The sequence below is a fragment of the Spermophilus citellus genome, assembly GCF_964194105.1.
Source record: "Spermophilus citellus genome assembly, chromosome: 11".
Taxonomy (NCBI): domain Eukaryota; kingdom Metazoa; phylum Chordata; class Mammalia; order Rodentia; family Sciuridae; genus Spermophilus; species Spermophilus citellus.
The window spans coordinates 135,831,910-135,857,991 of NC_138192.1; the positions used below are offsets into that span (position 1 = coordinate 135,831,910).

Here is a 26,082-nt window from a genome sequence, read left to right on the forward strand (position 1 = left end):
GGACTCTGTGGGGGCAGTCCCCAGCTGCTGGACTGGGCTGGTCCCAACATTGCCTGCAGCCTTGTCATGTCCCCAGCATGCCTACAGGAAAGCCTTCATTCCCAAAGGCCTTCTGCCCTTTCATTGGGAACCTGCCTGTACCTTTGAAGTGACCTTGTATTGAACATATGGCAGCCTTGCTTCACATCCAGGGTGACATCTCTGCTTTCTGTCACTGTTCAGACCATTCACATCATTCTTAGATAATGGCGATGTGGCTGTTGACTACTGTTTTCTATTTATCCCATCTGTTCTGCATGACTTTTTCTTCTTTCCCTCCTAGTTCAGGATTAATTGTTCAGGGCTTGCTGGTCCCTCCTCTTTGGCTCACTGTTACTCAGGAGTTGCTGCAAGGTTTCAATATGCACCTTCAACAAGCCAGGACCTGCCTTTCCTGTCTGTCGCCGACGGCAGCTTAGGGGAGACTCCTGCCACTGTCATCCTTTGAATCACCCTCAGCCTCTTCCTTCACACACACCACCAACTGCCAACGCCGATGCTGCTCTCAGCACTGTTTGCCACATGCTGAGTGAGTCCTCGACAGCCAGGGCACACCCACCAGCCCAGCTCACCGTCCAGTGCATCATGCCCTCAGCCTAAACAATGGGACTCTTCTTACAGCACAGGTCTGCTGGTGACCAGTTCTCTGTTTGTCTGAAAAGGTTATTTCACCTTGTTTTCTGAAGAAACGTGGTTAGATACAGAATTACTGTTTGACACAATTTTTCCTCCAGCACTTTACCTGCAGAGACACGGCCCCTCTCACCGGGCCCCACTCCACGCAATGTGTCCTGCACCCTGGCTCTTTTGCACTCTCTCGGGGACTGTCTTTGGCCAACCTGATGATGTGGCTCTCGGTGTGCACTCTCTGGAACTGTTAAGCTCTTGCATCTCGGGTGTTCACTTCTGTCACATCTGGAATGGGTGGACCCCGCTTCTCTGTGCATTCTTCCTGCCCCTTCACTTCTCTCCTGTTAGGAAAGTGCTGAGCTGGTGCTGTCACCACATTCTTCCCATTGTTCAGACGTGCCACCTCTGCAGTCAGGGCCATCGACTTTGCTTTTGCATCACCCACACAGCTGTGTGCAACTCTAGAAATTCCACTCGGCTCCTGCTCTAGCCCACCACCACTCTCTTCATCATAAGAAGCTTTTCCTTTAGATCACTAAACACATGGCACAAACGTAGATCTGTCTCCAGAGCCGTTTCTGGTCTTTTTCTGTTCAATTCTTTTTCTCCAGGATAGGGGTAATTTTTTTTTAATTCTTCACGTGATTCTTTGAACGTCTTATAAATTTTCATAGAATGCTGAACATTAAAAAGGTGCCAAACTGTCTCACGTTTTGTATTTCTTTTCAAGAGTATTCTCTCTGCAAGGCAGTTCTGGTATGATTCGGTCTTCCTGAGGCTTGCTGTGGAGCAGCTTTGTCCTGGCATGGTTGCACCCTTCTCCACTTTGGCTCTCAGGATGACCGGCTCCTAGGTGGACTTGCCCAGCTTCATGGGTACTCTGGCCACACAAAGTGTGACCCTGAGTTGAGCCTGAACCTATCTGCAACTCTGCCCTAGCCCTGCTGCCGGCCAACATGCAGGTGACCCTGTGCCTGTCTCCCTCTTCCCAGGCTTGCTGTTTCCTAATACCTGAAGACAGTTGCTTCCTGTATCTGTCCAGCTCTCTGGGAGTTCCTTCCATAGCTGGCCACTCTCTGGAGGCCAGAGTGGAAGTCTTACCAAGGCTACAGACTGGTGTGGGCTGCAGCTTTGCCCACACCAGCGCTGCAGCTCCTGAGGCCTCTTCTAAAGGGCTCTCACACTAAACACCTTCCCCTCCTATCATCTTCAGATTCCTTGTGACAAGAGGTGGCATAAGTCTCCCAAGGACACAAAATGAGTGCGACAGAGTCAAAGAAGCCTGATCGAGGCGCCCTGGCTAATAATGGGAGAGGAGGCAGAAACCAAGTCTCTGGCCCTCCACTGCTGCCTCTGCAGCCTGCAGCCCAGGTGGCTTGACCTTCTCCCCAAAGTCTAAACAGCAGAGCGGGAGGCTCAGAGCCCAGGGACAGGGCCAAGGGGCCTGCCCCCAGCAGTCATTATGTTGGAACTCATTTCACTTCCGGTGCCATGTGGCTTTGCCAGCAGTCGTGACGTGCACTCTGAAACGGTATACCTCACATGTCAACTGTGTTCAGTACAGCTGATCTTAAATCACATGGCTTCTACGTTGGGCACTTTAACACGCCCACAGGCAACCTCTAGTCAGGAAACAGTGGTCTTTCCCTCAAACACCTCTGCACTCACAGGTGGTCCACAGCCCAAGGAGGTGGGCAGCACACTCTTCGGCGTCTAGTTTCACAGAATTTTCTTGTGACAACAGGTACAAAAGAGTCTACAAAGTTCACCAAGATGTCTGCTTCAAAGAGCACTGTGAGAGTACCAGCCTCAAGAAGCCCCATACAGGTAACCCGGGCCCAACCTATGTCCTGCATACGGCTCGCAGGGTGATGGGCAGGGGTGGTGCCATGCACCTGAGACTGTGTGTGGGTGAGATTTGGGCACACACACAGGCACAGTGGGCATGGTGAGTGCGGGTGTCACTCGGCTCCTGCAGGAGCGAGACGCTCCGGGGAGAAGCATAGAGCACTCCTGGCAGGCCAAGTGCACAACAACAGAAACAGAAAAGACCTTTGCTCATTTACACCCAGGTTCCGTCCCCAAAGGGTTCCAGGTGCTCACAAGTACTCTTTGGGGTTTTACTGAAAGAAGTGACTGAGAACATTATATGCTTTCAAAATCAGAGCCCCAATCTCAGTCTCATTCTTCAAGACCCACTGTGGCCCCACACCTTTGCTGGCTTGGCCGAGTACTAAGCCCCGGCGCTGCTCAGCCTGAGTATGAGGCCTCACCCCGAGGCCACTCCTGCTTCCTCCTGCCCCCCCCCCACTCTCCACGCCCTCCCCAGCGAGGCTGTGTCCTCTCCTTCCACAGCCACGGCCTCCAGACAGGGGCATGGAACACATGAGCAAGAGGGCAGAGTGAGGCAGGACTAGGGGCACAGAAGTCTCCTTCTCATTAAGCCCTTTCTTAGTTGTTTCAGGAAACAAAGTAACCGTCAAACACTGAAGAAACAAAAGGTACCATTCCCCTGTGCCCCGAGAGCTGCTGGGAAGAGGGAGAGGAGCCCGCCTACCCTGGGCCTCTGAGAGCGCTGCCACTCCCTAGGCCCTGCCAAAGCCTCAGGCCAGGTGGCTTCAGGATGCCCTGACTCGGGCCTCCCAGCAGACCCAAACTCACCTCTAGGAGGAAGTGAGGCTCTGGGGTGAGGGCATATCCTACCTTCTCTCAAGGGAACATGGAGCAGCTGCCACAGGGGCTCACAGAAAGCTAGAAGACCACCCGGCACCTGGAGGGAGGAGACCACATGGAGGGAGGGCCTGAGGTGCTGAGGAATTCTGGGGAAACCCCAGAATGGTATTATACTGGAAGCTAAAACGGAGGCCTTAGTCAAGAAACATTTGGCAAGTCCTGAAGACGGTCTCCGACCAGGATGGTCACATGAGACACTGGAATTCTAAGCATCGTGAACTCTGGGATGGAAGAAATTTTACCTTTGTTCAATCCAGTATTTCCCAAACTCTTTTGGCAAACAAACCCCACCCAACCCCTGTCTCCCTACACGCCACTCTGTTGGTTCTTACAGAGCACTGGCACTCTTCACAACACTGTGGAGACACCGGGCCACACTACGAGACCCCATGAAGCTCTTGGCTCCACCTCTCCAAGAGCCCACAGAGCCTGCCTTCCTAGCACTGGGGGACAGGGAGGCTCCGTGGTCATGGGCCCTTTCAGGGTCCTTACTTCTGGGCTGAGAAAACAGAACGTCTAAAAAGCCAAGGAGCATTCCAGCTGGCTCACACACTGAAGGAAAGACAAGCTCCCCCGGGCCCCCAGGAGACCTCGAGAGCAGCAGGGTCCCATCTCAAATGGGACTTCTCTCTGCGAAAGCAGCCGACAGTGCTGGGCTCCTTCCACTCTGGGCACCACCTCCCCTGCTGAGTCTGCCTCTGAGGACACACAGACAGTGGAGGGCTTGCAGGCAGTGCAGCCCTGGTGAGGTCAAGAGCCCACATGCACCATCTGGGTGGGAAATGTCTGCATGGCGGTGAGTCTCCTGAAACATCACGCATCTTTTTAAAGGCTCACCTACAAACCCATTTCCACAGAAACAAATGAGAGACCCCCAGCGAATGCTGGACCACCAGCTGTGGAGCTCACCTGTTCTGACCACACGCAGGGAACAGCACACCACTCAGACGCCGCCAGGAACCAAATGGAGACTCCTTCGACACAGAGCAGCCTGGTCGGTGCCCAGTGGAGGTGGGTGGAGGGGCAGCCACCTGCTGATGCCAGTCTAAGAACCCAGTGCCCGCTCAGGTTCCCAGGGTGGGCACAGGTCCTCCCCCACTCCAGGCCCTGCCTCCCTGCACTCAGGCCAGGCTTGGGCTCAAAGGGCAGCGGGGAGGGCATGCCTGGTGCTCTTCTCATGTCTGGATCTGTTGATCCTTCAAAGGACTTGGGACGAGCTCACTGCACTCCACCCACCTTAGGATTTTCCAAAACCTAGGAAGATGAGCTCTAATCACTGGATTGAAAAGGATACAGAAACAAGGCCCTGGATGGGTCAGTTCCCTTTGTGGCCTCTGGCCTCAGGCCTCTAGAAAACAGATGGCCAGGCCTGTACACACACCAGCCCCCAAGAGTCACCGAAGCACCTACGATCTAGCGCAGGCTATGGCATCCCTGAGCATGGTCTATCCTCCACACAGCTGGCCTAGTGGGGCCGTTAACATCACTTCTGCAGTGCTTAGAAACCAGCCCTCAGATTCCAGTGTGAGAACGGTCTCCCGAACCAGGAGGAGGACAGACTTCTACCACAGACGTGGGCAGTGGGGAAGTGGAGACAAGGTGAATCCTCCTCCCTGCTGCACATCATTCATGCTGCACATGGTCCATGCATTTGGAGGTGGAAGTGTTCAATACTACTAAAATGGAGCTTGGACAGTTTCAGGCTGCACCGTGATGGCAGACTCCTTGTGCAGGGCAGTGAACGCTTCTGGCTTGCCGATCAGAGGCTCTGTGGCCACTGCTCAGCTCTGCCCTACAGCAGAGCCACGGATGTGCAGCTGAATGTGCGTGGCTGTGCTTCCCTGAAGCTCCACTCAAAAGAATAGTCACAGGGTGGACCTCTGAACTGTGAGGTCACCCAGGCTTTGGCCTCATGTAGTGGAAGCCATCCCCTGGGTGACAAGTCACCACCAAGGCTGCAAAGACCCACAGAAGACTTACACAGAAAAAAAAAAAAAAAAAAAACCCTCCTCAGAAAGCCAAGGCACACCACCGTGAAGCAGCAAGGTCTTCTCGCCAGTCTGAAGGTAACAGAGGAACGCTCTGGGCAGGCTGGCGAGACCACATGCAGGGGTCCTTTTAGTCCATGACCAGAGCAGACCTCTGGGGCCTCCAGGTAGAAACAGCCTACCACATGTCATAGAGCACGTGTGTGCCCCAGCACTGCCCCACACAGCTGTCTTCTCCCTGCAGTGTGGGCACAACTGGAGCAGTCAGGCCCCCTTTCTCAGTGGAGGACAGCCACTCACACAACCAGAAATGGAGCACAGTCACATCATGGCAGAGGCCTCCTTCCTCCTGGGGTCTATAAAAGCATTCTTTGAAGAGGTGCATTTTAGATTTAACTGAAAAGTGTGCACAGCTGTGCACTATGAAGTTTGCTGTTTTCAGAAGGGAGGAAGAATGATTCAAGAAAAACCCTACTGTGCCCTGCAAACATCCAAGGACAGATGGCCCCAGACACAGTTAGTCAGAAGCCAGTCCACAGACATGCAGGCTGACCTCCACTGCAGCACCAGGCCCATCACTGTCCCTCTACATGACACCCCAGATCACTAGGAAATAGTAGGATCAAGGTCACCCCACAATAGGAGATGAGACTTTCTGCACCACCCTGAAGACCAAGACCCTTAGCCACCAGCCAGCCATGACCTGGACCCGGGTGTTAGCTCAGAGTCTTTGTTTCAACAAGAGACAGAGCAGGATGCTGTGCTGTCACGCTGTCAACCCACACTGAGGCCACACAGGTGGAGTGTCTGGTAAAAGAATGTCCCAGTACTGAGGGGTTACAGTCCACCCAGACATCCCAGGGAGTGGCCACTGCTGTTCTAAAATGTCCTTCTGAAGACTAACATCTTCCTCAGAAACACTTCAAGTCCATCTCAGCAAAGGTCACATGGAACCAGAACAAGGAAATCCGAATGCCGAGGTCACCGTCTGCCACCAGCACTTGGGATAAGTGGCCCTCTAATCACACTCAGGCCACCGTCTGCCACCAGCACTGGAGATGAGTGGCCCTCTAATCACACTCAGACCACCATCTGTCACCAGCACTGGGGATCAGCGGCCCATCTAATCATGCTCAGGCTTAGGATTCTTCTCAGCTCTCATGGGGCCCAAAAAAGTGGTGGTCACTGGATAACCCAAAGTGAAGAGCAAGCAGCAACCTGGCAGTGAGCACTGGCACTCCCCGTCCACCACAGCCACAGACAGCCCTTTCCCACTGCCTTCACTCATGGGCTCCCGGTGGAGACCCACAGGCCAGGGCCAGCTGACCAGGCCCTGCACCTTCCCTAGCAGGACCTCCTCCACTAGCAGCTACTGCTTTTCTTTGCAGTCCAACCCCATGGTGCGTGGAGAGCACAGGCACCCCCACACCTCAGCACTGAATCCCACAACCCAGCCTAGGCCTGCCGCGACCCCCTCTGAAGGAGGAGCACAGCCAGGTCACTCACATCCTGCAGTCCTCACAGACAGCCAGCTGCACTCTGCTCAGCCAGGCTGCAGCAGGGTTTCTGAGCCTTGGCACTGACCACGAGTGTGGGGCTCCCTGTAGGTCAGGGTGTTCTGCAGCATCCCTGGCCTCTGTCCATAGATCCTAGCGCACCCTGCACCAGGGCCATGGCAACCAGTGTGTCTCCCAAGACTTCCAGATGTCCTGAGGACCAAGGTCACCCCCAGGTGAACACTGTGGCCTTGAAGGATTCTCACACACATGAGAAGAATGAGGCCAAGCATCAGAGGGGTGTCATGTGATTAATCAAATGCCACCAAGCAGACCCAAGGTGCTTTCTGTAGCACCAATCCTCGCAGTACCCTGAGGAAAAGCAACAGAGAACCTTCTAGGAGGCCCTAGTCCTCTGGGCCCCTCTGAGCACTCGCACCATCAATGCCAGGCTTCTACCTCAGAGTTTGCCTCCCCCATTTCCAGCATGTCACACTGCTCCTCACACCCCTGTTCCCCAGGGTGGTGTCCACACCCTGGGCATTTGAGGAGGCCTCTGGAACAAATCTACGAGCAGTCCTGGGCCTGCGCTCTTCTCCTCTGGTCCTCAGAACCTGTTGTCACGCAGTGGGGTATGACTGTCTAAGCCTGCTCCCCAGCCCCTCCCGAGCCAGCACTCTCCAGACCATCACTCTGGCAGCATTAGCAACAGGTCAGAGAATCAGGCCTGGAGGGACCACCAGGAGCTGGCAGAAAGCCAACATGACTGAGCTGGAAGGATGGGTCTTCAGAGACAAGTGCTGGTGCTCTGCGGGCCTGCAGAAGCCATGCACAATCCCAGAACACATCACCAGCAGCGCCTTTCATTCTGCTATACACTGAATGCAACTGAGTAGCAATGAGATGTTTTGGATTAAAAAAAGGAGTATTTTTATGGAGACTTGCTACTTGTTTTCATAAAATAAAGTGTGATGATGTACTATGGCCTTGATTTTGCCTTTATCACCACAGGGCAGACACAAGGACTCTTCAGCCAGCAGGCCCTCCTCCACTCCCTCATGGTATTAGCACTGACATTTTAAGACAGGAAAAATCAAATCAAATTTGCAAGTACTGAGTCCCATTTTAAAAGTTGCCTTTTATTAGGATAGAACACTGCCTCCCACAGAACCTGGTGACAGACCACACCAGGGCATCCTGTGCGGTCTGAATGACTTTTTCACTAGAAGACCTGTGTGAGAATGAAAAACATTGAGAAAGTCCAAGTGAAGCTCCCAAGGCTTGGACCAGGTGCATGTCCCCTGACAGGCCCAGGCCCTGCTCCCCATCCTTCGTCACAGCTGCTCCTCTCTGTCCTCAGATGTGCTGCTCTCAGGCTCCTCTTCCTCTTCCTGCTCCTCCTCCTCCCGAGCCAAGAGCTTTTTAAAAACCTCAAACTCTTCAGCAGAAGAACAGGCTGTTTTGGCCAAAAACTCACTTTCTGACACTCTGAGAATGTCCTTAAGCAAAGGGTTAGTGATTTGCGTCTGCCCCTTCTTGTCAGGGGTTTGGTACCGTCCTAGGCGCTCCAGGTAGCTGTGTCTCTGCTTGATCTTGTTTACTGAGTACTGAAGGAAGTCAGTCCTCACTATGTCCAGGTGCTTGACTCCCATCCTAAAGTATGCATACTGGGAGACACACACAGTGAGGACTCCTCCCCACACACTCCACAACCACACTCTATAGAGCACTGAGAGAGAAAGGCCTGATTAGTAACAGCAGGAGCTCACTGCTATACTGACACTTGTGTGGAAACTGATGGTTTTCAAAGTGTTTTCAAAATCTAATACTGAGAAAAACGCAGCAGAAAGTAACTTAGTGGGGAAGAAATAACACTGTTCTTGACAAACCCAGGAGGAGGCTATAGGCGTGGAGGACCATGAGTGTGGAAAGTGCAGGCAAGACTCAGAAAGCACCCAGGAATCCGACCCAAGTTGTCATAACTTACTCAAACATTAGGCCAATTATCACAATTACATTTTCAAAATCAACTGCAAAAATATGTTCTAAGGAAAGGAAAGTTTCAGCTGTTTCATAGCTGTTTTGGATACCCACCTAGGACTCAGAGAATGGAACTGTCATTATTATGGAAGAAATAGAGCTGGTCTGATCTGGAAAGGAGGAATAATAGAACCAGCAGCATGTTTCCTGGGACCAAGGATGTCATGGAGAGGCCCTTCCCCTCGTCCACTCAGAGGCTCTCTATGCAAAGGACGGCATGGAGAAGCCCTTCCCGCATCCACTCAGAGGCTGCCTACACACAGAACCAACCTCACTACACCCAAAACCCTTGCCCTTCCTGCTGGCTGCGGCTGCTGTGCTTACCTGGAATTTGTATTCCAGCTCACTGGGGTCCTCCTGAAGAACACCGGGACATCTGTGCAAAATCTCAGTGACCTGCTGAGCTGTGAAAAGGCACTTCTCCTTGAGCAACTTGACCACGTCATCAATGTCCTGCTGACGCATGGTGAAGACCTCAGGGCAACCATGGAGCATCCGCCTTAGTTTCCCTGAAGAACATGAAGCAAAGGACAGCACATAATTTCACGGTATGCCGGAACCCAAGGACTAGCTCCAACAGCATGAGAAAAAGGAGGGAGGTCCTTTCCCCCAGAGCATGAGTGCTTGTTCCAGCTCACCACAGAAATGACTTCTAGACTCACCAGCCCACCCCACCTCCCCGCCTGTTTCTGGCTTCCCATCTGAAGGTGCTAGCTTCATGTTTTAGGTCTCCTCTTGCCCTCCTCACCTAGAAAAGAATTTTACAGGGTTTCACCAGGAAGATCAGACAGCAAGATGGGAAACTGGCTTCCCCAGACTGTGGTTTCTCTCTTTCATAAAACCATCACTGAAGCACTGTCCACCAGCACTCTCAAGACCTGGGAGTCGGACCTCAATGAAAAGGCTTCCGTAACAATGATGATGATGTTGAGAACACAAGAAAGATGTTCCCAATTCACAACCACAAACACAATGCCCTAACAGGGTGACCATGTGTTCTACCCAAACCAGGTCACCTGGGAGTGAAAGAAGCCTTGAGAGTAATTGCATTAAGATGACTTGTATAGAGGGGCACAGCAGCACCTGTCATCCCAGCAACTCAAGAAGCTGAGGCAGGAAGACGGTAAGTTCCACACTAGCATCAGCAATTTAGAGAGGCCCTATCTCAAAATAAAAAAATAAAAAGGTCTGGGGATGTGGCTCAGTGGTAAAGCACCCCTGGGTTCAGTCCCCAGGACCACACACAAAGGTAGATGGTCTAAATTGGGACTATCCCAGGCAAACTAGGGTATATGGTCTTCACAGGAAACACTCAGGAAGATTCAATAACTAGAAACTGAAAGTCACTTTCTTTAAACATTTCAGTTTCCCAAACACTGTCTTACTAAAAAGTGAGAAATGGATTTGGGAGTTTAGGTGTTATCTTCATCTCTTACAGCTATGCTGAGTTGCTAATTAATACCCATAGCACATACCATATTAAATCTAGTATCTCGTATTACCCTTTAAGAGAATTATACAAGACTACCTTCTTGTTTATTTTCTGGACAAAGAATTCCATATAGACCCTAACAAATAATGGACCCAAAAATATTCCTTTTCAATTAAAAAAAAATTTCTAGGAAGTGAAAAAAAATAATAATGGAACATCTCTGGTCAAAGTGGTTGGGGTCCTTGAAGCAGACAACATCCTCCTTCTCCAGAAGGTTCTTAAAGTGACCCAAAAAACTTCAAGGATCTCTGAGGTGTGAACACCACTGGAGGAGGGGGACAGCTATAGAAGCCATTCTACCAGCTTCCCAGGAACCTGAAGGATCTCTCAGGTTCCCCTGGATTCTCGGTCTTTATAAGCGATGGTGTCCTCAGCCCTACAATACAGAAAGCATAAAGAACACATCACGTGGGCTTGCACGTCAGAGCCTCCATATATGCACACTCACAGAGAGACCAGCACCACACAGCAATGTGCCAACACTGTCCTGGAAGCAAGAGATCCTAGGTGAACACACTACACAAGGCCTGCCCTGGCCCCGGTTCTCACTTCTCCTCCTAATCTCCCCACATTCTTTCTGCAATGGCTTCTGCAAAGGCTGCAAACAGTCTCCCCTAGGACACTGAACTCTCCCTCAGAAACCTTTCCTAAGCCATCACACCTTAAGCTCCTCCTTCCCCAACTCTGACTCTTCTCACACCACATAAAATCTGCACCCGGTACCTTCCCCAAGGCCCAGCTTTCGCAGGTAATCGGAGCGCTTCTTCATTTGTACGACTGGCAGTTTCAGTAACTGGGGACTCTTCTTCAAGACCACACACACAGGCTCGGGATTCAGACCCAGGAGTATCAATTCTGAAATGATGTCCAGCAACTGCTGAAGATTGGCACCTGGCAATGTGCTGAGCAAATCCTTGACATGGGCATCACTGAAACCCATGTCCAGGAGGGAACTGATGACCTTTTCTGGCTCTAACGACCCACTATCCACAGGTGTGCTCTGCTTCTCAGGGACGCACTGAACGTTAGTCCTGCACCCTGGTGGCTGCACATAGTTTCTGGGTCCAACACGGAACGCCTCCTGCAGGCTCCCTCCAGGGGAAGCGGTCGTCTGTTTAGTCCTTCCCCGTTCGGGGGGATGAGAAGTCCGCCTGGCCAAGCAGGCCCAGGAGAGTGGGACGAGGCGTCGCCCCCCGAGGACCTGTAAGACAGAAGCAACCTGCAAAGCCGGAACCGACTGGAGAGCCCCAGTCCCACCGAGGGTCGAGGACTCCCAGTGCCGACGGCGGACGCCGGCGCCCGCCAGGCTGCGGGACTGCGGTAACCGCGGGAGCCGGGGAGGGGGAGGGAGCTGTCTCAAAGCCCCCGGGCATCACCTGCCTGAAAACCCCAAACTCGTCCCCCAGATCCCTCCCACCAGAGGACGACTCCGGGCCCCGCGCCGGCCAGCGAGCCTACGCACCCGCCACCTCCACGGCCAGGGAGGCCCCGCGCCCGGCACCCGCTCCCCAGGCCTGCCCGGCGCGGCTCCGCGCCCCTGTGCCCGGTCCCCGGGGCGCCCTCACCTGCCGGCCAAGCGCAGCCATAGCGCCGAGGCGGCGCCGCAGCACAGGAAGCGAGGCCCGGCCCGGTCCGCCACTTCCGGTCCGCGGTCCGTCCCCCCCGCCCCCCCCAGCGCCAGCGCCGGTGCTCGGGGCGTAGGTTCCGCCCGGGCTCCAGAAGCCGGGAAGGCGCTCTGGGCAGGAACGCTGGGCCTCGGCGCCTAAAACGCACGGCCCAGAGCGAAACGGCGGCACCCAGGCACTACCTCCTGGAACACCGCAGCCCTCCCGGCGGGCCCGAGAGCTCCTTCCCAGCCACCTCGGAGGAAGACGGAGTGTACTGCTCAAAAGCGCCGTCTTCGAAATCCCCGAGGATGAGCAGGACTTTTAAAGGACAAGCAGGGCACCCTGTGGCCTGAGCTGGCCTGTGCTGGGCCTGAGCAGAGGCGGTTTCCACCGTCAGCCTCTGTGGTGCTGGTCAGGTGAATGGTGGCAGCCCTCAGTCTCCCATCTCAGCAGCAGGAAGTTGTTCCCCATGCAGCCTTACTTTATAGGCATTTTTTGTTTTCTCCACTGACTAAAGGACTTAATTCTTGCAGGGATACCTGTTGAGCTGGTGCTATTTATTTAAATGTGTCTTTTGACAGAAGAGGAAGACTGTGTAAAACTAAAGAATTGGTTGCTTTTTTAAAAAAAAAAAAATCTAGTTTTCTTTAAATGCTCAACTGTTAACATCACAAAATAAATTGTTAGTGCTTTTACATCCAAAGCCAAAGGAAATCCTGTGAGTGTCCCCCAACCCCCAGGGAGGAATCAAGGAACCTGAGCACATCAGCACTCTAGAGAGTGATGTCTGGCTGCAGGGGTCACCATGAAAAATGGGCAGCATCTTCAGCGTTTTGTGAAACTTTGCTTTCTTGAACCATACTTGAAACATGCAGAGGAACAACTGTCATCTGCAGCCTCAGAACTTCTCTCTCCAGATTCTTTCTGCAGAGAACATCTGCAAAGCCTCAGACCACCTACTGCCATCCAGCCAGATGTTTTCATTGCTTTTTCTTATTAAAACAATGCATTCTGTGATATCTTGTGCTTTATAACCATCATGAACACAAGGGAAAACGTTTAATTCATGAAAACAGTATTTAGATCATCAGAAATCTCATTTTATTTCTGAAGCAAAAAAGGTCACTAACTCCTGGTAGCTGGGCCTGGAGACCCTCACGCAAACACAGAGATGGGGCTGGGTCTGCTGTAGGGCATCTGCAGAGTGTTAGCAGGCCACCCTGGGTCCTCAGCAGTCTCCTTGAGAGCTCAGACACCTGGCAGACCTGGCCCTGCTGAGCTGTGCTTAGAGAAGGGAAGTGTCTGAGGATGTTGCAACTCCCCAGGAATCTGAGGGGGAAAAGCTTCAGAGCCCAGGGCGGTGTCCAGCACCCTGTGAGACTGTCTCCCAGACTGACAGAGACTAGACTTCTCTCCAGCTGCAGCAAGCTGTGCATAAACAGAAAAACAAGGCAAGTCCTTCTCACACCAGGCCTGGTGGACAGTTCATAGAGTTCCCATTAGGGGGATCATTTATTAACAAAATGGCTTTAATTGGAAAGTATTCAAGGAAATAAATTAATGAACTAGTCTGGTTATTTGCTAACCAGTTCTATAGATTCCACACATCAATTCTCAGCTGATCACATACCAAGTCACAGGGAACAAAATTTGTATATATATACACACACAAAAAAAAATAGATAATTAAAACACTCTTCCCTTTATAAGCTCACAAATAAAAGAACTTTAATAAAGTAATTGTACATTACAATGCTTTCTCAGGGTCACAAAAAAAACACGGACTCCAAGTTTACTTTATAAACCTAAGAAAACAGTCACACCTGCTCCCATTGTGGCACTTGTCCAGTTGTATGTGGGCTCCATTCTTGAGAATTTACTTTCTTTTAAGTAGACAGGACCTGAAATCTATGATTCTCCAACCTGAGTGAAGAAGAGCAGCAGGAAGTGTGTGTGTTCAGCCCACTGGTGGGGAGGGGTCCTCAGGACACAAGCAGCACTGGCCACTGGGGGACTCGCTAGGGGCAGGAAGCCTGCAGAGCCCCCGAGCCCGAGGCACGTTGCTCAGGCTCCTGTTGCCCAGCTCCAAACTTGCAGTGGACAGGAGGCTGCTCTCTGATGGGAGGAAAAAGACTTTGTGTCCCATGCCAACAATTGGAGATTTTATTTTGGGGGTGTGGGGGAAGTGGGGGTACTAGGGATTGAACCCAGGGGAACTTAAACACAGAGCCAAATCCCCAGCTCTTTTTTTGAATATTTTATGTGAAGACAGAGTCCTGCTAAGTTGCTGAGGCTGGCTTTGAACTTACACTCCTTGTGCCTCAGCCTCCCAAGTCACTGGTGTGCATCACCATGCCTGACAATGGAAGATTCTAAAATGCTTTCTCACTACAAGTCCGAGGAACAAGGAGGGGGAGGGAGACTTTGGAAAAACCACAGTCAATGTTCTGGACATGACAAGGTGCTGGGGGATTCTAAGCCCAGGGCCACTGGTGCCAACTTGGTCCACCTGCTCTGAGCAGTGGTTCTGGCTTGTACCAGAGCCTTGTCCCCATGACCCCCAGGGTATCACACATCTGCAGCCAACACCAGCTGCACTCCTCAGGCCCTGGCCCCCACTGCTCCTGCCAAGGGCTCTCCTGGGCACTTGCCCTCCCTCAAGGCCACAGCCATTCCCTGAACCCTGGTGACATCCAGTGGCCTCTGGCACAAAATCCATTCCTTTTTCACAGGCAGCTGCGAGGCCTGATATGTATCCAGGACAGCAAGGAGGAGGGGGCCTCCCCTGGCCAGATAGCCTGGGCACCTCCCCACACCAAGCAAGCTCTCACCTGGCTGGCTTATTCGACACACCTCTTCCCAGGTGTAAGCAGCCAGATTCACAGGCTGTGTTACCCACGGATCCGTCACCAGCTTCTCCAGAGTGGTGCGCTGCTCAGGGGCAGGCTGCAACAGCCCAGACACAAGGCTCATGAGTGCTGGAGATGTAAGAAACACAGGTGGATCCGGGCTGCGGCTAGCAGAGCACATCTCAGACCCCCACAGAGGGGGGAGAGGTAGGAGGAAGAGGAGGCTGGGGCTCAGGCTGAACCTGGAATGCCCAGGGAAGGCCTCGTGGGGAGAGACACCCCTAAAATGGGAGCCTGGAGCTTGAGACCCAACTCACTCGGACTCAGAGGCCTGGCGCCCCAGATGGCCTGCTGTCAGGAGCGCAGCTCTGCAGAGCTGTGAGTACTCAGGGTGGACACAGAGGCTGGAGAGAGGCAGCTGGCCCCCAACTGGCCCCATGGGAAGAGCATGGACTCTGAGAGAAGCTGAAGCTTTGGCTCTAGATTTGGGTTCCATTTCCTCCAACAATGTGGGTGTCAGGGACACTCTGAACCTCACTGTCCCAGGGGAACCTTGTGAACCTGTGAGAACCCCTGGGACAATCTCTGTGGATGGAGCAGCATGCCACAGAGCTATGACCTTAGCACAGCTCTAAAAGCTCTAAAAATGCTCTGCTAGGGTGCCCTAGCTGGGTGGTGTCCCCAAAACTGTGCATGTTGAAGTGGTAACCCCGTTGTGACATCAGGGAGGTGGGGCCACCAGAGGCCATCAGGGTTAGTTGAGGCCCTGAGGTACAGGGTGAGCCTCCCTATAAAGGAGGGAAAGGACTAGGCTTCCAATCCACAGAGGACACCTACAAGCCAGAAAAAGAGCCCTGACCAAGAACAGAACCCAGGGCACCTCGTCCTCAGATTTCCAGCTCCCAGACTGTGAGGAATCCATGTCTGTTGTTTGAGGGCCTATCTGCGGTGCAGTCACCCAGCCTGAGCTGACCCAGACAACAGTTTCTAACAAGAAAAGAATCCAGGCACAGATGTTGAGCACGAGGATGCTGTTGTCTTGTAGACTTTAACGTGGGAATTGGGAACCCTGGTGTCCAGTCACCTGGCTAACACCTGACTGTTCCTGCCAGTCCCTGGGGCCCCTCCTGGTGTGGAAGCACTGAGCAGCCCACTCCAGGCTGGGAAGCCTTTCTGGCCACTGTCCCACATCTGCCTCACCACCCTGGTCCTCACTCCAGAGGCAAACGCACGCAGCCTGAGGGGAGCTGAGCCCTCAGCCCTCACCCTGCTCTGGAAGGGGCGGCTCCAGGGAGAGCTGCCGGGGTCTAGTGCTTCCTCTGACCTACATGCCTGACCTTCCAGGTGCTGCTCAGAAAGGGTACAGCTGTGAAGTCGATCACCGACAAGGGCTCTAACACCCAAGGGACACTGATAAGAACTAAATCATCCTTCAGACCACTCATCTGCCTGTGTGTGCACACGCACACATGACTAGGGGTTGAACCCAGGGTCTGTGCATGCTAGGCAAGTGCTCTGTTTTACAGGGTCTCACTAAGTCGCCCAGTCTGGGGCAACGTGGGCTCCTCCTGCCTCAGCCATGGTGTGCCACCATGCCCGACTCAAATTATTCTTATGTTCAGATCAAAACCCAGGAAATAGAAAAGGAAGGTAAATAAGATCACTGGTATGAGAGGAAACAGAAACAAGAACTGATAGCAGCTCAGGACACGACATCTCCCCACCATCTGGGACTCCTGCTCACCCTGGGAAGCAGGGCGTGGGGGGTGGATAGCTGCCTCCATGGTCTCCTCCACTTCACAGAAGGGGTTCTCCTCGAAGATCAGTGTGTACAGTGTGACCCCCAGAGACCACATCTCCAGCTCCGGACCTCTGTAGCTGTGAGGAGGAGAGCGCATCTCAGGGCTTCATGGAATACCACAAGCTTGCCCAGCCCACCCACAGTGAGTACTGGGCCCTCTGCCACCAGCTAGGGTCTCCCTACATGGGAAGACCTTCAGGGGACCGCAGGCCGGGGGGAGGGCTTCCTGGAGAAGGTAGGGAGGTCAGGAGCGGCCTCACGAGGGGTCATCAGCACAGAGTGGTGTGCTTTGTAGAAAGACCACATGACAACGAGGTCAGGCTCAGAGCAGTGAGAACACAGGACAAGTGGACAGAGCAGGCAGAGGACAGCAGGACAGTAGGACAGGGTGGGGCCAGGAACTGGTCCAGATGGAAGAGGAAGACTGGGGAGGGGCAGGACACTGTTATTTCCTGTTATCACACAATCTCACGCATGCTGCCAGCTATACCAGGCTGTCAGGTGGTTGAACCCTAACCCTCCCAGCAGCCTAGCAAGAGGAATGTCGTCCTCATTCTACACCAGAGCACACGGGGCTTGGCAAGGTAGAGCAGCTGCCAAGCAGGCTCATGGCCCTGCACTGCCCTGTGCTGTCCCACGCTGCCCCAGGCCCCGAGTGTCAGTCTGTGGAGCTCAGAGCAGTCTGAACCAGGCACCAGCTGGGAAGCAACAGTGCCCACCAGAGCCACCATCAGACATGGAGCCCTGAGCAGCCACAGCATGAGAGGGGCCCAGGACAGGGCCTCTGCTGTCCAGGGACCACAGGAGCCTGGGCCATAAGGAGGCAGAAACCCAGGCAAGGGCAGCAGAGGCCACCACAGAGCGAGGGAAGGGGCGGCTGCAGGAAGCTAGAGCAGGTAGTCAAGTCAACGGCTTTGCCTTTATGTCATCTCATGGCAGAGATTTCAAGAATGTTGCAAAGAGTGGGACTGGGACTGGCCAAATGATACATGTTCTAGGCTCGCAGGCGTGTGGCCTTGTGCCAGCTACTCAGCTCTGCTCTGATGGCACAGAGCAGACACAGAGGATGAGAAGGAGCATGTGCACATGGCCATGTTCTAATAAGACTTTTATTTGCAAAGCCAAGGGTAGGAGCTACTCGCACACAGCCACAGGGTTCACAGTAGCCAGGTGGCGGCAGCAGCAAGCACCCACAGCAGCTGGTACCAGCCCACAAAAGGGAGACCGTGCCCCAGCGGCCACGTGAGGAACCTTGAGGACCTGATTCTGAGCCAGAGAAGCCAGCAGTAGGAGGGCAAGCACCGCAGAATCCCACTCCTGGGAGGTCCAGTCCCTAAAGGAAGCAGGTCTGTAGAGACAGAGGTAGGACACCAGATGCAGAGGCTGCAGAGGGTCGTGGGTGTTAGTGTTCAGGAAGATAAAGAGTTCTTTGGGGGACTGGGATTGTGGCTCAGAGGTGGAGCACTCGTCTAGCACGTGTAAGACCCTGGGTTCGGTCCTCAGCGCCATATAAAAAAATAAAATAAAGATATATGTCCACCTGTAAGTAAAAAATAAATATTAAAAAAACAAGTTCTTTGGGTAGGTGGTGGCTGTGGTTGCAAGACAGCATGAATGTGCTTACTGTCCCTAAGCTCAGGCTGAAGATGGCAAATTTGACGTTATGTATGTTACCATAATAAAAAAAAAAAATTATAAAAATCAGACTGGGGGCTGGGACATAGCTCAGTGGGTAGAGTGCTTGCCTCACATGCACAAGGCCCTGGGTTCAATCCCCAGCACCACACACACACACACACACACACACAAAAAAAAAAAAAAAAAAAAAGAAAAAGAAAGAAAACAAGAATCAGCCTGGATGCGGCCCAGGAAGGACGAGCACTGCTCGTGAAGGTGGAAATCGCAGCTCAGACAGCCTTTTCAGGACAGTGGAGAGGACGGGCAACAGGACACAGCCAGGGCTGACCCAGAGGCCAGGAGCAGGACTGTCCCCCTGCATAGCTAATAGGAGGCACGGCATGAGAAGAAAAGGCAAGACGAGGGCTCTGAGAGAGGTGAGAGCAGGACTGGGGCTCCTCTAGGTTGAAGCTGGTCAGTCTGATAGGAGGTCACTGAGCAGCTCAGAGCCACAGCCCAGGTTGGAACCCACACCCCTCATGGAAGCTGCACAGCTGGGCATAGGGGCAGGACCTCCTAGGCAGCCCTGTCCTGGGCCACAGATTGTAGACATTTAGGTTCCCTCCCACACTGGAGTAGGGTGACCACCCCAGCATTCACAGATGCCAGGGTAACCAAATCAATCTGAAACGTCACTTATGGAGGTTCCAACAGAACCCCACACTCCACGCAGGCAAAAAGTCCAGTCACTGCACACAAGGGCCAGACAGGCCAGGAAAAGGATGGAGCAGGCTACCATGCTCGGGAACTGCCATGAGCAGCCTGGAACCTGCACTTCCAACCCAGGGTGAAGGGACCTGGGAGACTGTGCTCTGGGCCCTCACCTCCCAGCTCAGGGTGAGGGACCTGGGAGACTGTGCTCTGGGTCCTCACTTCCCAGCTCAGGGTGAGGGACCTGGGAGACTGTGCCCTGGGCCCTCACCTCCCATGTAAGCCTTCAGAGTGTGTGGCACAGTGGTGACCACAATCAGACACTCTGGGTCCAAGCCCAGGGTCAAGTCCAGCTGCAGCCAGCCCAGCAGGGTAACCCTGCACACTGCTGACAGGACTATACAGGCGGGTCATGCCCAATCACCCACTCCCCTCCAGAGGTGCATGTTAGCTGCATTTCTCTTAATACCAACGTGTCTGAACCTGACTTAATAAAATACTTCGTATGTGGAGACACCCCATTTGCACATGCAAGAGACCGTGAGGATGTGTACATAGCGGAAACCACTGTCAGCAGACCCCTCTGGGGACTTGCAGCACTAGGACGAGATGCTGCAAGGGCCATACACTGCCACCCACAGGCTCCCCCACCTGAGGAGAAGCAAACTCATCTTCCCCCAGGGTCCGCTTCCTCCCCAGCAGGGGCACTACCCTGGGGCTAACTGTGGCCAAGCAGTACCAAAGAAGGGCCTCTCAGGGACTGAGCCCCCACCGTCCATCCTCCCCACAACTCCCAGAGCTTCTATTCTTGCTATTGCTTGATTTCTAATACGGCCAGCCTGACAAGACTTTATTGAAGTAGGTTATTATTCCTGTCACCAAATAAACCTAGCTAAAGAAGAGTTTTTCGGGCTGGGGTTGTAGCTCGGTGGTAGAGCTCTTGCCTCGCCTGAATGAGGCACTGGGTTCGATCCTCAGCACCACATAAAAATAAATAAATAAAATATAGACGTTGGTCCATCTGCAAATAAAAATTTTTTTAAAAAAGAAGTGTCTTCACTTTATGTAAAGTCCCCTCTTTTATTTTTGCAGGGTTTTGTGCATTTTTTTTGTTGTTTTTGGTACTGGGGATTGAACCCAGGGTGCTCTACTACTGAGTCATACTCCCAGCCCTTTATTAAATTTTATTTATAGGGTCTCATTACGTTGCTGAAGCTGGCCTCAAACGTGTGATTCCCCTGCCTCAGCCTCCCAAGTTGCTGGGGATACAGGTGTGTGCCACTGCTCCCAGCAAGTCCCATTTTGGGGGACCCTCATCTTTACTTTCTGTATTTTCCTAATTTATATCAAACTCAAGAAAAACGAAAATTGAGAAACAAAACATAGCAGAATGAACCCATGTCCACTGCCCAGCACCCTCTGACCACTTTGCATGTTTGCCCACTTATTCTCTGAAACATAACCCTTTATCACTCAGCACCCTTGTCACAAAGAGGCACTGACCAAAGCCATTTCCCCTAAAATCAAACTAATCCTGAGGCCCAGTGGAAAGGGCGGGCACAGTGACAGGGCACACACGAGCTACGTACGGATTCCCCATGAGAACCTCAGGAGCACAGTACTCGATCGTTCCACAGAAGGTGTAAAACAATTTGCCCCTTTCCAAGTAGGCGGCCGATCCAAAGTCGATCAACTTGATAGTGAAGTCCTCCGCGATCACAATGTTCTCATCCTTGATATCCCGATGCACGATGCCCTTTGAGCGCAGGTAACCCACCGCTGACACCAGCTGGAATTAGGCAGAGGCATTTATTGTTAAAATAAATGCTTACAAGAGAGACTGGGGTTGTGGCTCAGTGGTAGCACGCTTGCCTAGCATGTGTGAGGCACTGGGTTTGATTCTCAGCACCACATACAAATAAAATAAAGGTACATCAACAACTAAAAAAAAAAAAATAGTTGATATATATATATATATATATAAACAAGAAAAATACCACCAACAAAACTCGTTTGCCAGTGCATCATGCTGGGGGCTGGAGACCCGATCTGGTCCCCGTGGGAGGCACAGAAACCAGCTCGGCAGGAACAGACCTCAAGAACACACGGAGGGCAAACAACTGTATAGACTGGTGTCCAACAGGAAGTGCCCACGAGCAGCTCACGGGGCAGGAGAGCCACTTGCCCAGGGTCCAGTGAGCAGTGGGTGATTGAGAAGGTACAGATGCTCCTGCCCAGGGCTCTGAGAGATCTTCAAAGAGCAACAAGGCACACCGACAAGGATTCCCCACGGAGCAGGACTCTGACCATCTGGAACGAGGGGCTCCACTGGAAACAAGCTCCTCTCCAAAAGTCAGAGACCCACCTGCCTGGCCCCCTCTGCATCTCCGACGGCAGAGGCCCCACCTCTCCTGCCTCTCCATGGATCCCAGGAAGACACACAGTGGGTCTGACTGCATCACAGTGTGGGTAGCTGGACCAATCAACTCAACAATCCCAGAGAGCAGTCAATCATTTCAAAATCAATCAGAAGCAAACTAATGGCAGGACCACTAAGCCCACTAAGTAACTTACATTTAATAAACAAATATATGTATATACACACACACACACACATAAATAGTACATACCTACATACCTACACACACACATTCACATGCACATACATGCACACGTGTTCACACCTGCACATAAACAAGTGCATGTGCATTCATATGTAGACATAAACCAAACAGACATGCATATATGCACACATAGCATATTCCTGTCAGGCCCAGTCAATGACAGAAACCACGTTTTCATTACAACATGGAAAGTCTCACTAAGACTTATTAACTAGTGCTGAGCGGGGAGGAGAAGCCAACCTCCTGCCGCTCTCCCATGCTCGCAGGACTTGACAACAGTTCACAGGCTTTGGCTCCCACTGCACCCCAGGCCTGGCAGACGGGGAGCTGCGGCAAGATGCTGATAACTGGCAGTATTGTTTATGATAACGTGTTTACTCCAAACTAGGGATCTATATTCAAATACGTTGACACATGTAAGTTTATACCCAGAAACTTTTGCAAAAATGTTGAAATATGTACTGCTATAGTTACTTGTGTCATCAGCCACAAAATCAACTACAATGCAACACTGTTAAGAGCTCACTACAAGGTCACCTCACATAGGGGCTCTAGGGACCACAGAGTCCTAGGACACATTCATGGCACTAGATGAGGGGAGCATGGGAAGGGAAAGCCAGGCAGCTGAAGCCCTGAGGCAGGTGCCCAGGAGGGTCCCACAGACACCATGGAACTTCCAGGCCCTCCCAGGAAACAGGTCAACACAGGCCTGGTGGCCACCCTGCCAGGAGCAGGGGGCAGCCAGGGAACAACACTTTCTACCTCCCAAGGCAGAGTCCTGCCCCTCCCACCCCTCTGCTGATGACTCCCCAGCCACTAAAATGACAAATGGACAGGGTCAAATGCACACTTCAGTACAAAACAGAGGAAGGCAAAGAGTGAGAGTAACACACCAGGATCTCACCCGTGCTCACCAGGGAGCCAGGAACTAACCCCATGGGCGTACGCCCCCCCCAGGACACGCTAGGACTTACAGCCTTGTCCTGTTGGTGACACAGTGACTCCACCAGTGCCCCAGGGACATCTAGGACTCACAGCCCTCTCCTGTAGGTGACATGGTGACTCCACCTGTGCTCCTGGGACATCTAGGACTCACAGCCCTCTCCTGTAGGTGACATGGTGACTCCACCAGTGCCCCAGGGACATCTAGGACTCACAGCCCTCTCCTGTAGGTGACATGGTGACTCCACCTGTGCTCCTGGGACATCTAGGACTCACAGCCCTCTCCTGTAGGTGACATGGTGACCCCAGCTCTGCTCCTGGGACATCTAGGACTCACAGCCCTGTCCCGTAGGTGACATGGTGACCCCAGCTCTGCTCCTGGGACATCTAGGACTCACAGCCCTGTCCCGTAGGTGACATGGTGACTCCACCTGTACTCCTGGGACATCTAGGACTCACAGCCCTGTCCCGTAGGTGACATGGTGACTCCACCTGTGCTCCTGGGACATCTAGGACTCACAGCCCTGTCCCGTAGGTGACATGGTGACCCCAGCTCTGCTCCTGGGACATCTAGGACTCACAGCCCTGTCCCGTAGGTGACATGGTGACCCCAGCTCTGCTCCTGGGACATCTAGGACTCACAGCCCTGTCCCGTAGGTGACATGGTGACTCCACCTGTGCTCCTGGGACATCTAGGACTCACAGCCCTGTCCCGTAGGTGACATGGTGACTCCACCTGTGCTCCTGGGACATCTAGGACTCACAGCCCTGTCCCGTAGGTGACATGGTGACTCCACCTGTGCTCCTGGGACATCTAGGACTCACAGCCCTGTCCCGTAGGTGACATGGTGACTCCACCTGTGCTCCTGGGACATCTAGGACTAACAGCCCTGTCCCGTAGGTGACATGGTGACTCCACCTGTGCTCCTGGGACATCTAGGACTCACAGCCCTGTCCCGTAGGTGACATGGTGACCCCACCTGTGCTCCTGGGACATCTAGGACTCACAGCCCTGTCCTGTAGGTGACATGGTGACTCCACCTGTGCTCCTGGGACATCTAGGACTCACAGCCCTCTCCTGTAGGTGACATGGTGACTCCACCTGTGCTCCTGGGACATCTAGGACTCACAGCCCTGTCCCGTAGGTGACATGGTGACCCCAGCTCTGCTCCTGGGACATCTAGGACTCACAGCCCTCTCCTGTAGGTGACATGGTGACTCCACCTGTGCTCCTGGGACATCTAGGACTCACAGCCCTGTCCCGTAGGTGACATGGTGACTCCACCTGTGCTCCTGGGACATCTAGGACTCACAGCCCTCTCCTGTAGGTGACATGGTGACTCCACCTGTGCTCCTGGGACATCTAGGACTCACAGCCCTCTCCTGTAGGTGACATGGTGACTCCACCTGTGCTCCTGGGACATCTAGGACTCACAGCCCTCTCCTGTAGGTGACATGGTGACTCCACCTGTGCTCCTGGGACATCTAGGACTAACAGCCCTGTCCCGTAGGTGACATGGTGACTCCACCTGTGCTCCTGGGACATCTAGGACTCACAGCCCTCTCCTGTAGGTGACATGGTGACTCCACCTGTGCTCCTGGGACATCTAGGACTCACAGCCCTCTCCTGTAGGTGACATGGTGACTCCACCTGTGCTCCTGGGACATCTAGGACTCACAGCCCTCTCCTGTAGGTGACATGGTGACTCCACCTGTGCTCCTGGGACATCTAGGACTCACAGCCCTGTCCCGTAGGTGACATGGTGACTCCACCTGTGCTCCTGGGACATCTAGGACTCACAGCCCTGTCCCGTAGGTGACATGGTGACTCCACCTGTGCTCCTGGGACATCTAGGACTCACAGCCCTCTCCCGTAGGTGACATGGTGACTCCACCTGTGCTCCTGGGACATCTAGGACTCACAGCCCTCTCCTGTAGGTGACATGGTGACTCCACCTGTGCTCCTGGGACATCTAGGACTCACAGCCCTCTCCTGTAGGTGACATGGTGACTCCACCTGTGCTCCTGGGACATCTAGGACTCACAGCCCTCTCCTGTAGGTGACATGGTGACTCCACCTGTGCTCCTGGGACATCTAGGACTCACAGCCCTGTCCCGTAGGTGACATGGTGACTCCACCTGTGCTCCTGGGACATCTAGGACTCACAGCCCTCTCCTGTAGGTGACATGGTGACTCCACCTGTGCTCCTGGGACATCTAGGACTCACAGCCCTGTCCCGTAGGTGACATGGTGACTCCACCTGTGCTCCTGGGACATCTAGGACTCACAGCCCTCTCCTGTAGGTGACATGGTGACTCCACCTGTGCTCCTGGGACATCTAGGACTCACAGCCCTCTCCTGTAGGTGACATGGTGACTCCACCTGTGCTCCTGGGACATCTAGGACTCACAGCCCTGTCCCGTAGGTGACATGGTGACTCCACCTGTGCTCCTGGGACATCTAGGACTCACAGCCCTCTCCTGTAGGTGACATGGTGACTCCACCTGTGCTCCTGGGACATCTAGGACTCACAGCCCTGTCCCGTAGGTGACATGGTGACTCCACCTGTGCTCCTGGGACATCTAGGACTAACAGCCCTGTCCTGTAGGTGACATGGTGACTCCACCTGTGCTCCTGGGACATCTAGGACTCACAGCCCTGTCCCGTAGGTGACATGGTGACTCCACCTGTGCTCCTGGGACATCTAGGACTAACAGCCCTGTCCCGTAGGTGACATGGTGACTCCACCTGTGCTCCTGGGACATCTAGGACTAACAGCCCTGTCCCGTAGGTGACATGGTGACTCCACCTGTGCTCCTGGGACATCTAGGACTCACAGCCCTCTCCCGTAGGTGACATGGTGACTCCACCTGTGCTCCTGGGACATCTAGGACTCACAGCCCTCTCCTGTAGGTGACATGGTGACTCCACCTGTGCTCCTGGGACATCTAGGACTCACAGCCCTCTCCTGTAGGTGACATGGTGACTCCACCTGTGCTCCTGGGACATCTAGGACTAACAGCCCTGTCCCGTAGGTGACATGGTGACTCCACCTGTGCTCCTGGGACATCTAGGACTCACAGCCCTGTCCCGTAGGTGACATGGTGACTCCACCTGTGCTCCTGGGACATCTAGGACTAACAGCCCTGTCCCGTAGGTGACACGGTGACTCCACCTGTGCTCCTGGGACATCTAGGACTCACAGCCCTCTCCTGTAGGTGACATGGTGACTCCACCTGTGCTCCTGGGACATCTAGGACTAACAGCCCTGTCCCGTAGGTGACATGGTGACTCCACCTGTGCTCCTGGGACATCTAGGACTCACAGCCCTGTCCCGTAGGTGACATGGTGACTCCACCTGTGCTCCTGGGACATCTAGGACTAACAGCCCTGTCCCGTAGGTGACACGGTGACTCCACCTGTGCTCCTGGGACATCTAGGACTCACAGCCCTCTCCTGTAGGTGACATGGTGACTCCACCTGTGCTCCTGGGACATCTAGGACTCACAGCC

General features: G+C 53.4%; 3 protein-coding genes and 1 long non-coding RNA gene across 19 annotated transcripts in view; 2 read left to right on the plus strand and 2 right to left on the minus strand.

Moving 5' to 3' along the window:
- The window catches only part of SNED1 (sushi, nidogen and EGF like domains 1), a 63,469-nt gene extending 59,323 nt beyond the window's left edge, over positions 1-4,146 (plus strand). For 4 of the 11 annotated variants that reach the window (XM_081261000.1, XM_081261005.1, XM_081260996.1 and 1 more), the window contains 2 exons: positions 2,414-2,496; positions 3,125-4,146. In XM_081261000.1, coding sequence (XP_081117126.1) covers positions 2,414-2,496; positions 3,125-3,159 — 118 coding nt within the window. In that variant the 3' untranslated portion in view covers positions 3,160-4,146. Of the gene's footprint in view, positions 1-322; positions 2,322-2,413; positions 2,497-3,124 lie in introns of those variants that run through there. The other 7 variants (XM_081261001.1, XM_081261006.1, XM_081260998.1 and 4 more) reach the window with 4 other exon arrangements.
- A 3,858-nt stretch (positions 4,147-8,004) lies between these two features.
- On the minus strand, positions 8,005-12,229 carry MTERF4 (mitochondrial transcription termination factor 4). 2 transcript variants are annotated; one of them, XM_081261010.1, is made up of 4 exons: positions 11,984-12,229; positions 11,310-11,619; positions 9,251-9,435; positions 8,005-8,553 (listed from the first exon to the last, which is right to left on the minus strand). In XM_081261010.1, the coding sequence occupies exons 1-4, from the start codon at positions 12,002-12,004 to the stop codon at positions 8,221-8,223; spliced, it is 849 nt and encodes a 282-aa protein (XP_081117136.1). In that variant the 5' UTR covers positions 12,005-12,229; the 3' UTR covers positions 8,005-8,220. The 2 variants fall into 2 exon arrangements, with proteins under 2 accessions (XP_081117136.1, XP_081117135.1); XM_081261009.1 differs by having other exon boundaries at positions 11,142-11,619; positions 11,984-12,201.
- Positions 12,230-12,252: 23 nt separating this feature from the next.
- On the plus strand, positions 12,253-13,042 carry LOC308630658. Its single transcript, XR_014017990.1, has 2 exons — positions 12,253-12,369; positions 12,401-13,042. It is a non-coding gene; the product is annotated as an uncharacterized lncRNA (long non-coding RNA).
- A 682-nt stretch (positions 13,043-13,724) lies between these two features.
- The window catches only part of PASK (PAS domain containing serine/threonine kinase), a 43,194-nt gene continuing 30,836 nt past the window's right edge, over positions 13,725-26,082 (minus strand). For 3 of the 5 annotated variants that reach the window (XM_081260990.1, XM_081260987.1, XM_081260991.1), the window contains 4 exons: positions 20,593-20,792; positions 16,619-16,752; positions 14,857-15,003; positions 13,726-14,140 (listed from right to left, as the gene is read on the minus strand). In XM_081260990.1, the coding sequence (XP_081117116.1) occupies positions 13,983-14,140; positions 14,857-15,003; positions 16,619-16,752; positions 20,593-20,792 (639 nt within the window). In that variant the 3' untranslated portion in view covers positions 13,726-13,982. Of the gene's footprint in view, positions 14,141-14,856; positions 15,004-16,618; positions 16,753-20,592; positions 20,793-26,082 lie in introns of those variants that run through there. The other 2 variants (XM_081260988.1, XM_081260989.1) reach the window with 2 other exon arrangements.

Coding starts and splice junctions, on each gene's coding strand:
- MTERF4 (XM_081261009.1), bottom strand. CDS start 12,004: ATGGCTGCGCTTGGCCGGCAG. Junction 9,436..11,141: donor AAAGCTGGGCCTTGGGGAAG/GTACCGGGTGCA, acceptor CATGTTCTTCAG/GGAAACTAAGGCGGATGCTC. Junction 8,554..9,250: donor AGCTGGAATACAAATTCCAG/GTAAGCACAGCA, acceptor TGTGTCTCCCAG/TATGCATACTTTAGGATGGG.